This window comes from Pinus tabuliformis, chromosome 1_1, assembly GCF_031772625.1.
Source record: "Pinus tabuliformis cultivar Carrire ecotype Pingquan chromosome 1_1, CPIR1, whole genome shotgun sequence".
Taxonomy (NCBI): Eukaryota; Viridiplantae; Streptophyta; class Pinopsida; order Pinales; family Pinaceae; genus Pinus; species Pinus tabuliformis.
Window position 1 is genome coordinate 594,285,711 of NC_142297.1, and position 11,990 is coordinate 594,297,700.

The 11,990-nt window shown below is 39.0% G+C and overlaps 1 protein-coding gene across 1 annotated transcript; it reads left to right on the top strand.

The window, feature by feature from the left end:
• The first annotated feature begins 9,421 nt into the window (after positions 1–9,421).
• On the top strand, positions 9,422–10,186 carry LOC149214667 (disease resistance protein RPV1-like). Its single transcript, XM_089389464.1, has one exon. The coding sequence runs from the start codon at positions 9,422–9,424 to the stop codon at positions 10,184–10,186; it is 765 nt and encodes a 254-aa protein (XP_089245590.1).
• Positions 10,187–11,990: the final 1,804 nt, after the last annotated feature.

Below are 11,990 nucleotides of genomic sequence, written 5' to 3' on the forward strand. Positions count from 1 at the left end.
TCTTGTCACATGTTTACCCAAACTGTCTGGTTTCTTGTGTAGATCTACAAGGAGGGTGTTACAAAAATAAAATGATGATACTTATCCTTTCATTAATCCTTAGCTTCTACCTTTTTCATTATTTCATACACACTCCAAATTGGTTGCCACAATCGACAAAAACCCAGTGCCTTCTCCTCAACCATGTGCACATACACAGTGTGTGCATGACAGCTGCACAATCCACACACGACATACAACACTATGCAATGCATGCATCCACACCTAACATATAACGCATACACCTACACCCGGTGCATAACACAACACAATACATACTCTTACATCCGTTGTATGAAACGACACAACACGTATACGTATATAATGTACATTACAAGACATACATCCGCACATAATGTGAAACACCACAAAATGCATACACATACACCTGATATACAACATAACTCATACGTCTATACGTGATGTATAAAACCACAAAATACATGTACCCACACATAGTACAACACAACAAATACACATGTCATGATACTGTGACTACACAATGCACATAATTAGTACCACATGCCTGCAGCACAACATGTACGACATGCACTCAATTCCACAAGTATACCAATGCCACATGTACTAAGCACCACCTGCACAACGTGTGCACAACATCACATGTACATGGCACCACTTGCACAACGTGTACACAATGCCATATGTACACTACACTGTTGTACAACATGTACACAATACCACATGTACACATTACCACACGCACGACAAGTACGCGACACCACATATACATAGCGCCACATGCATGACATGTACACAACACCACCTACACATAACACCACTTGTACAACATGTACAAAGCACCACATGTGCATAACACCACTTGTAAAATCATTCACCCAACACCATATGTGCATAGCACCATCTATACCCAACAGTGAATATGCAACAAGTACAACATATACAACCTATGCACAAAAATAGTACCTCACATCCAAAAGCACACTGTCTCTACTAAGAAACCTTGCTTCCATTGTCTTATCCATGCTTTATCCTTACATGTTGCAAACCACACTGCTTTAATTTCACAGATGTATCCTTCCACATTACTTGTCATAACATAAACATAGGCGTAATACAAGCATACAATATAAATTCATATTCAGATGATAGTTACCCCATATATTTTTCATGACTACTCTTTCCACTTGATTCCTCATAGCCAAGAACTTCTTCATGTCATTTTCTTGCATAAGAAATCATTCTGCCACAAGAACGATTCTTGATGATCTATCGGATAGTTACATAGATATATGGATACATACATAGATATACGTAAATATTAGAATAAACAATCATGATACTGTTACAAAATGATATACATACATATGTGCATGTATACATATAAACATCAGCATAATCATGATCACAACAAAATTACCATATATTATAAGGTCAAGGTTAATAAATCACCCTTTACATGTGCAACATATTCAAAATATTGAGAACAATAGTTTCCAACATAGCCAAGGCATCTAACACCTCAAATATGTTTACTTTACCTTTTCATGCTACCTTTCTCATGACTATACTGCTAGCGTCCATCTACACCAATGGACCCAACCAGTCCAACTGATTGTCATAGTCTTACCTTCCATTGTGCTTACTCATGCACCAAGCTTCATCTAGGTTTTACCTGGTGGGTACCATACAACTCTCCCCGAGCTCCATTAACTTTCCTCTTTCCCAACCAATTATCAAGATTCAAACCAATAAAGGAAAGACTGAGATGAAAATAAGAGGAAAACCATGGAAAACCAACAACAATATGACACCACAAACAAAGTTACATGATCATGCACTAGACATAACATAACTGAAAATAAAGCGCAAGTAAATCACGAAATGCCAGAATCACAAGGCTAATAATAGACACCATGACTCAATCCCCATGGTTCCCGATGATTTCAAAGGAAAGCTCAACCTGAGCCTTCTTGAAGATTTCATGGCAGTCTCTTTCCATGCAATCCCCTGCATCATACTTCCATCAACACATAATGTCAATGCATCACTAAACATCACAATACACTAGTTACCTTACCTTGTTGTTCCAAAAACATTGCTTGCAACTGAACACATCCATACCATCTCTCAAGGGACTCCAATTCCCTTGATAGATCCACGTATAACTAGAGACTAGCTAATATACCTGTCAAATACATGTTCATGAATATAGCACATACCCACATAACTCAGACGAAATCAAGGGTAAGAATACTTTCGGTGTGCAAATCATTCATTCGTTTGGAATTAGGGTTTCCAAACATATCCAAAGGAATTATTGCCCAATTCCTTTCTTTGACCTTTTTCTTGCTACAATTGAGTGTTACTATGCACTGTCACATCATCGACTATTAGTGAGATAAACACATCAACTATTACCTTGTCAGGATAATACCAACATGCTTCCTGCAACTACTCACACATGTCAACCACATGTTCCAAATATGAAGACAATCATATTTATCAATTTGAAATCAACATTTAGCAAGAATAACAATCATGTCATAATCCATAGTCAACTCATAGTCATTAGATCTAATGCTACAACTATCACATACTTACACGCAAGTACATATCAATTGTCTCAACACATATGTATTAGTACAATCATCTTAAAAAAATATCATTTCTTCATGCAACCCTATAAAATCATACTCATATCATGCAATTAATCAAACGTTCAAGCAAGCTACGAACACACCATGTCAGCTAAATCAACTATACGACATAATCAAACAGTCAAGTACCAAATATACGACATAAGCAAACTCATACCTTGATGTCTCTCAGGGGAGGCGATCTTGTCTACACAATCAATCCTAGTTAGCATGACACAACTTCACAACATATCAACTCAAACATAAATCATGATATCCATAACAGTAACTAACTAACATGTTCACATCATAAGCTCATAAGCATTTATCGTTCATGCATAACAATCACATATGTACGATCAGTCTAGATTAGTACGACACCATATCACAAATATGTCGGCTCATACTTGGATATCACAACCATAACCATCTACATAGGTAAAACCAGGTTAACACAATACATATAACATCAAGATCTTCAATTCAATGAACATAACCATCACGCATATGGCCAATCTAAATTAGAACATCAAGATCTTAATAAAATAACCCTCATCATTAAGTTAATAGCATATAACAACGATAAGCTATATATCATGCTCATCAACAACATATAACCTAATAATCAAGTTATCTAACGCAAAACAACAATAACAATGCATACAACTACAGGTTAGTATCATTCTTGACTATTCGACATTTGTTCACATAACTACACTAATAAACTAACATCTATCATGAATGTAAACATAACATAAAAAGACATGTACATAAACCTAATTCATATAATAATCCTTAACTTACATACATTCACACCAACATACAATAACTGTATGGTGAACTTCTCTTACCCCAAAGTCTAATGAGACGACCTCATTATGATGATTTTCATCTCTTGTTCTATCTCAACCAACACATTAGCATCATAATAACCAATAGCACCACAATGACCTAAATTTGCATACAATGACTTCACAAGGAATTTTTGACCTATTATTCATGCATAACTATAACCAAGACCATACGTTCATAATGACTGCATATAGACATATAACACATGAGTACAAAACCATATACACATCTGTCTAGCTAGAGTCCAGTCGTCAATGCATGACCATATCAACTTCACAAACTATGACCTCATGCATGAAACCAACCACTACTCCACTGTAAACATTGCCACATGCAACCATCAACATGCATAAGAAATGCATAATCAATTACACATACACATGAACACATGTAGTCGAGCATAATCGATCAATACTTGTAACCAACCTACAAGACTAATACATGTAATCAAACATATAAGAATGCAACCTAACATACAAGGATGTAATCAAGCGGCATATAAAAACATGTAAGTGAAATATAACAATATGTAACCAATCATATACTCATGACGATGCATTCCAAAAAATCAACATCAAGTTCCTCATGACAACCTTACTACAACCATGATCAACATTATGCAATGCAACAAGCACATGGAATGCAAGTGTAAGAGACACACATGCAACTGGCATGCATGCATGGCCAACACACATAGCCCATCCAGTTCGATAGTTCAACCATGCTTTGATACCACTCTGTAACACCCTCCTCCCACATATACCCAAGTAATCATGCCAATCGGGGTAAACATGAGATGAGAGGCTACTATGATTAGATTCAACCTCTATGTGACCTTAAGGAAGTGAAATCAACAAAACATCACACACAATCATCCAACATTAGCAACAGAACCCTCAGGAGACATGTCAGGCACTCAGACATCTTGTCCCTCGGTCCCACTATTGTTCTGATCTCTTAAGCCATCGTCACTCCATGCTATGGGCAAGGGAGCGAGCAGTAACCTAAAGTTGCTCTCACAGGATTTCCTGCTAGTGACCAGAGACCAAAATTTCCAGTTATGTGCCAGAAACCCTGGGATTTAAGCCACTTTTTTAGGTCCAGAGGCTTGGCCACTGCCCAAAATCGAGTGATGGCTTGGAATCAATAAAAGTACATGGAAACAATGATGCAAAGGCAATAAGTCGAACAAGACCTTTATCAGACCCCTACTAGCCATTTCAGGCATTTTGTCAAACATATAATCAACATGTAACCTATAGGTGTAAATAACATAATTAAGAGCAAGGTTCTCATACTTATCTGAGAATCGCTATGAACCATTGTTCCCTCATGTCATTTGTTGCATTATCATTTATTAGGCCATAGATACCATTCATTTACAAGTAAAAACATGCTGAGAGCCATACATAGTTGTTGTCATAAAATATACATATAACCACCATAATAGGAACAAAATTACCATAAACATATCAGCCATCAAAACCCACATATACATCAATAATTTTGCACATGGAAATCAAGGGAATGAATTTCTCATTAATGAATGCAATAAACCAATCGGAGATGGGACTACCACATTCCACCTGACCATAGAATGGCTTAGCCAAATCTTTCTTCATCCATTCACCCCTATGCCATATTCAAAGCATGAATGTGGGACTCAAACCAAAAGAACCAACCAAGGCATACTGATGCTAAACCACCTCACCCTCATAAAAAAAACCAGGCTTTACCATAATCCATCCTGGATCACTAGGCCAACACAACGAACACATCATAATAGGCCTTACTGTGATATCCACCTGATCACTAGGCCAAACAAGAATGTATGCCACCGGGTTTCTCCACCTACACCATGAGGAATTTTCCTGTCTCCTAGTCTCTCAGACTTTACTACAATCCAAACTTGGATCACTGGGCCCTAAACCGATACCCACTCTCCAAGATTTACCGCATATCCCAAACCTAGGATTACTAGGCCCAACGTAGAGAAAACCACTTCTTGGCTTTACCTTTTATCTTTCCATTCACCAGAAATGATTCCTAGGCCCATTGAGGCAACATAATCCTTTATTTACCACAAGGCACAATTTCGCTATAGGGTCACTAGGTTAGTGGCTTTACTGTGATCCACAGTTCAGTTTAGTGACCACTAGACCATGTGCTCTATCATTCGGAGATCCACCTCACCCAGCTTTGAATTCATCTAGTAATCTAGCTCAACCAAAACATGAGAACCCCATCGCACCATGGCTATCCAGAAATGGAAAGGCTAGGTTGAAAACATTGTTACACTTGGCAAAACCCATGCCATGATAGAAAATAACCACATGCAATGCCATGCATGCCAAATCTAGCAAGGAAAATACACATGTAAGTCGATACTTGCAATGAAGCCTGTTGTAGCTGCTTGATCATGCCTTTCCCTGCTCGATCTTGCTTCCTCTTTCCTTCTTTGCCTTTCTTGCTCCAATGCCAAAATGCTCCAAGAGAACTCTAAGTGTCCAAGAGTATGAGAGAGAGAGAGAGAGAGAATAATGAGAGAGCTCCAAAACTCAACTGACAAAAGGTTACATTGACCAAGCTTGCCCACTGATCCTCAAAAGCATTTTTATCAATGTGGCCTCTATTTTCTTCATTTTCCATTATTTTCCTTTAATTTCCTCCTCACATGCAACCTGTGACATTTCACCTTCCTTTTCTCCTAATATCCTTTATTTTCATAAATAATTGTGCCAAAATTCCACTTTGCCTTTCCAAAGCCCTAGCCATTGCCTTTGCCGATTTCCTTAGCCATAAAAGACCAAATGAACACCCACTAGGATGTTTTTCCCAACATTCAACTTGGAATATGTGTCCCATCAACCATGGGATTTATATATTTTTACATCAATTTTTACCAGGGCTATTACATTGTTGTAACTTCTGGAATCCATTAAACACATGATGACAAGACTAATAAACCAAAAACTAAATCTAGGACTAGGCCTGACCATCCCCAACCGGGACTGACATTCTGTCAAACACTTGGCATCAATGCAATCTATAGGTATAAACAACAGATCTAAGCATAGGGGTTTCATACTTATATGAGATTCACTATGAAGCTTTGTTTCCTTATCACATTAGCTGTAGTTTTATCCATTAAGCCATAGATACATTGTTCATTCATATACAAGTAAAAACATGATGGGAGCCATACATAGCCACTGTCATAATACACATTCATAACCGACATAATAATAATAGAAATACCAAGGAAACAACAACCATATAATCCACATATAAACCAGTATAATACTCGTGAGATAACAAGGAGAAATAACCTCATATTAATGATGAAAAATCCAACCTAGTATGGGACTACCACATTCCACTCGACCGTAAAATGGCTAAGCCAAATATCCCTTCAACCATTCACCCCCATGCCATATTCCAAGCATGAATATGGGATCTTATAGAACACATCAATCCAAAACCATCCAGGGATTCCAGAGGCCATCCACCTCAACCCATCAAACAATGATTCCATGTCACGGTTGGATATCACAAAACCATCATCAGATTGGTCTCTATCAAAGCCTTCCAGGACTTCTAGAGTGTTTGTCCAACCAAGGCTTCCAGGACTAATAACTCAACCCACATCTTTTATCGGACTTCCAGAGTGTTTATCCAACTACATCTTAAAGCACTGGTAACTCAACCCACCAAGCGATTCCATAGCGTTTTTCTAACCAAGGATTCCATGACTAGTAGCTCAACCCAAGATGTTACATGGCTTCCAGAGTGTTTGTCCAACCAAGGCTTCCAGGACTAATAACTCAACCTAAGCTAAGGAAACATGAGAACCAGCCAAAATAAAACAATGAAATACCCACAATCTCCATGGTTATCCAGGAAATAGCAAGGCTAGGCAATCCACTGTCAATCCCAACCATCCTCCATGCCAATGACAGATCATAACTAGCAAACCACATGCATATGACACACATGGAAAAACTAGTGAGGAAAACATACATTCATCTCGGTTCCTGTAAGAAAAACCCATTGTAGCTACTAATCTTGATGTCCTCTTGCACTTTCTTGCTCTTCCTTTGCCTTCTTGTTCCAAAACTCCAAATATGCCACACTCTCCAAGAGTGCTCCAAGAAAACTCTAAGTGTCCAAGAGTATGAGAGAGAGAGAATAGAGAGAGAACTCCAGAAATGAACTGACATAAGCTTACACTGACCAAGCCTACCCACTGATCCTTAGAAGCCTTTTTATGAATGAGGCCTCTATTTTCTTCATTTTGCATTATTTTCCTTCATTTTCCTCCTCACATGCAACTTGTGACCTTTCACCTCCTTTTTTTCCTAATTTCCTTTATTTTCATAAATAAATGTGGCAAAAATTCCATTTTGCCTTTCCAAAGCCTTAGTCATTGCCTTTGTCAATTTCCTTAGCCATTAACAACCAAATCAACACCCACACTACGATGTCTTACCCTACATTCAACTTGGAATAAGTGTCCCATCAATCATGTTTATTATTTTTGCCTTTATTAGCTTTTATTACATGGAATTTTCACGAGGGTTGTTACACCTTCCACCATGATTAAGCTAGGGCATGATATTTTCATAAATCTAGAGCACATTAGGGCCATTATGTTGTCACTTATTTCACATATGGCATTCACCACTATGACATCATCTTCAACATGGAGAGAATCTAAGAAATATACCATTGTTTCTAGAGAAATGTATATTGCTATTCTTATCTTTATTATTCCGCATGGTGTTTGTAGATTGGCAATTTTTCCTAGACTCTTAAGATTCATTGACTACTCCAACTCTCACTACCTTCCTCCATAATGCAACCAAAGCCTACTTAGGGTATTAGTGTTGGGTGTCTCAAGCTGACACATAAGGCTTGGTTTAGTTAGGTCAGGTTAACAACGTTCTTCTTGTTAATTTTCAAATTATTATTTAACCAGGATAAAACATGTGGATGAAGCTGAGCGCGCATTCTCAATCTCTGCCAAATATATTCGATCTTGCTTCTTTGTTAATCTGTATCCAATGGCACACGTTAACTTTACATCCTTTGCATCCACCAACAACTATGTGTATGAAGTGTTTCTAAATCACCGTTGTCCTGATGTCAAGAAAGGACTCGCTACCCATATCTAGCATCGCCTTAAAGAACTTGGATTAGCAGTTTTTCTAGACCAGAAAGAATTGCAAGGAGGAGAGAAGTTGATCCTCAAATCGAAGGGTCTATTCGAACAACGTCCGTTCATGTAGCCATATTTTTACCAACTTTTTCTCAATCAAAATGGTGTCTCCACGAGCTTGTACTGATGAGGGAACAAATGTTGAAATCGGTGTTGGCTCCTTGTAAATGGCAGTGTAGAAGGATAATCCAATGCTTCCTGTGTATTTCGTGGCATAATCTAGCAATGTGTCTGTTTACTAACACCTGCCCGTTTTGATATAACGGCAATCCAACAAGTGGTATAGGAGCCAAAGGTCTCGAGTTCAAAACACACCAGGCTCGTGTTGTGGGGAGATTGTTGGCTCCCCATTAAAATAATCCAATGCCTAATGCTCCCCGTGTGTTTCATCTTGTCTCCAACAGTCTGGTCAACAATAATTCCGATTTTCTACAAAGTCGAACCACAGATCTTCGGTGGATGCACAGTGGAGATCGAGTTTCTGCTAGAGATTTGGGCGTTCTTGAAAGGAAGAGAGCATTGGATTGTCCGCAACCAAGGTACGACCCCAATACCATAGAAAAATGGAAGAATACTCTTTCTGCTGTGGCAGATATAATCGGTTTTAGTAAGACCCTCCCTGTTATTTGAGTTCTGTACTTTGCTGGCTTCATGTTTTTTATTCGTCTGTTGACTGTGATTGTGAATATTATTCATGGAAGAGTGGCAGCTCGTCCATGAGGTCGTCCAACAAGTTCTGAAAAAAGTTCGCAAACCACCTTTGGACGTCGCTAAATATCCTACTGGCCTCAATCAAAAAATAAAAGATGTGGACAGAACATTGTCACTGCAGCAGCAAAGCGAGAAGGCTACAATTTTGGGAATTGTAGGTCTTGGCGGGGTAGGGAAAACTACCCTCGCTAAACAATTCTTCAACCGAGAGAGATCAAATTACGATCGATCTTGCTTCTTATTTGATGTCAGATCCAAATCTTTGCCTTTCGTGCAGAGTAGCCTTCTTAAGGATCTGATTCAATCGAATGCACAAATAAACAATGTTGATGAAGGCATAGAGAGGCTCAAAACAGTTTCTCAATGGTCTCTTATCATTTTAGATGATATTGATCATATTGATCAAATGGATGCATTATGTGCATGGGTTAGAGATACCATTCATGTAGGTAGCTTAATTTTAATTACATCTCGCAATAAGGATGTACTTACAAGCACAACTTTTGGAGACTCATCCATTTACACACTGAAAGGTCTCAATGGAGAGCACTCGCAAGAGCTCTTTTGCTGGCATGCCTTCGGTCAACTCCGTCCCGTTGTAGGATTTGAGGAAGTGGTTAAAGAGTTTTTGAATGTCTGCAATGGTTTGCCACTATCGCTTAAAGTGCTTGGGGCGTTTCTTCGTGGAAAAGATGATTTGAAGCTTTCGAATGCGCAATTGCGGAAAACCTCTGAAGTACTTCACTAAGATATATGAAGCACACTTAGAATTAGCTATGATGCTCTAGATAACGAAGAAAAACAAATATTCTTAGATGTTGCCCATTTCTTTATAGGAGAAGATAGGGATACCGCTATCAGAGTATGGGATGGATCCAAATGGGAAGGGTTGCTAGGTCTTTGGATGCTGGAAAACAGATGCTTGGTCGAGGTGGACAGTCTGAACCATCTCAAAATGCATGACCATCTTCGAGACCTTAGCAGAAATATAGTTGAAAATCCAGAATATCCGCGTCGTCTTTGTTGTTTCACAAAGAATCTTCTTCATAATATGTCTGCCCAATAATTTGTAAGTATCCCGAAGCTTTCGACCAACTTCGAAATAGCGTTGTGTGATCAAAATTGTCTGTCAAGTTTTGAAATCTTAGAACTTCCCAATATTGTCAATCTTGTTTCTAACTGCTGGGGGTGAACAATTCAGGTGCATGGAGTTATCATGGTTGAAGGAAATCACCCTGAAAAATCTTTTGAAAACCTTCCAGGCAGCTGCAACCTAAGCAGGTTGCAGCTGCTTAGGGCTCAAAGTCATTCTGTTGAATGAGTATTCAGCACTGGGCAGTTACCACCACTAATATATCTCCGCTGGGAGAACTGTCTAAACTCCTCCTTACCTCCTCCGATTCCATTAAAGGATTTAAGAGTGTTAAATATAGGGGGTGAACAATTGAAAACACTCTGGCAACATGAATCTCAGGTAGTCGTGTTGTTTGTCATTTTTTGAATAGATTTATTTACCTTTTTTTTCTTCTCAGTGTAAAAATGGTTGCACTTGTCTTTTTTTTTTGCGTATACCACAATGCTCAAACCCACTTTAATAATGTACATGAACATTGCAGGCACCTCTGCAATTGAGAGAATTATATATTGATGCTCCGCTTTCAGAGGTTCCAAAGTCAATTAGGAAGCTAAAGCACCTGGAAAAAGTTTTCCTGTGCACATGTTATCTTGAAACTTTTCCAAATGAATTTGGTAACTGATCAACCCTCCAAAGTCTTCACTTTGAATGCTCCACTGTGCATACACTGCCATACTTGGTTGGGGACTTGAGGGGCCTCCAAAGATTTGACTTGACTGGATGCTCCACTCTGCAGACACTCCCAGACTCAGTTGGGAACCTGACAAGCCTCCACAAGCCTCCAAAGGTTTGACTTGAGCTGGTGCTCCACTTTGCAGACACTTCCATTCTCGATTGGGAACCTAAAAGGCCTCCGATATCTTGACTTGAGTTTGTGCTCCACTCTACACACGCTCCCAAACTCGGTGGTGAACCTATCAAGCTTCCAACTTCTTTACTTGACTGGGTGCCCCACTTTGCATATGGTCCCAGACTCGCTCAGTAACCTGACGAGCCTCCGAAGTCTTGAGTTGACCCGCTGCCACACTCTACAAATGCTCCCAGAGTCGGTTGGGAATCTGACAGCCCTCCAAAGACTTGACTTGGGCGGGTGCTCCACTCTGCAAATGCTACCAGATTCAGTTGAGGACATGATAGGCCTCCAAATACTTGTTGGAAATAATAATCTCAACCACCGCAATAAACATATACTTGTTGGAAATAATAATCCCAACCACCGCAATAAACAGTCTGACGATAGCCATACGTGACGTATTTTTGCAGGTTGTGTCTTTGCTTGAAGATAGAAGGACTGAAGTCAGACGTGAACCATTCACAAACTTAGCAAAGGCATTTAAAGAAGTTAATATACTTTGTAAAAAATATGGGCAAGCATTCATTCAATGGCCATTGCCCACACTCCAGAAACACCTATGCA

Excerpts from the sequence above, each read along its gene's own strand:
- LOC149214667 (XM_089389464.1), top strand. The coding sequence starts at position 9,422 with ATGGAAGAGTGGCAGCTCGTCCATGAGGTCGTCCAACAAGTTCTGAAA.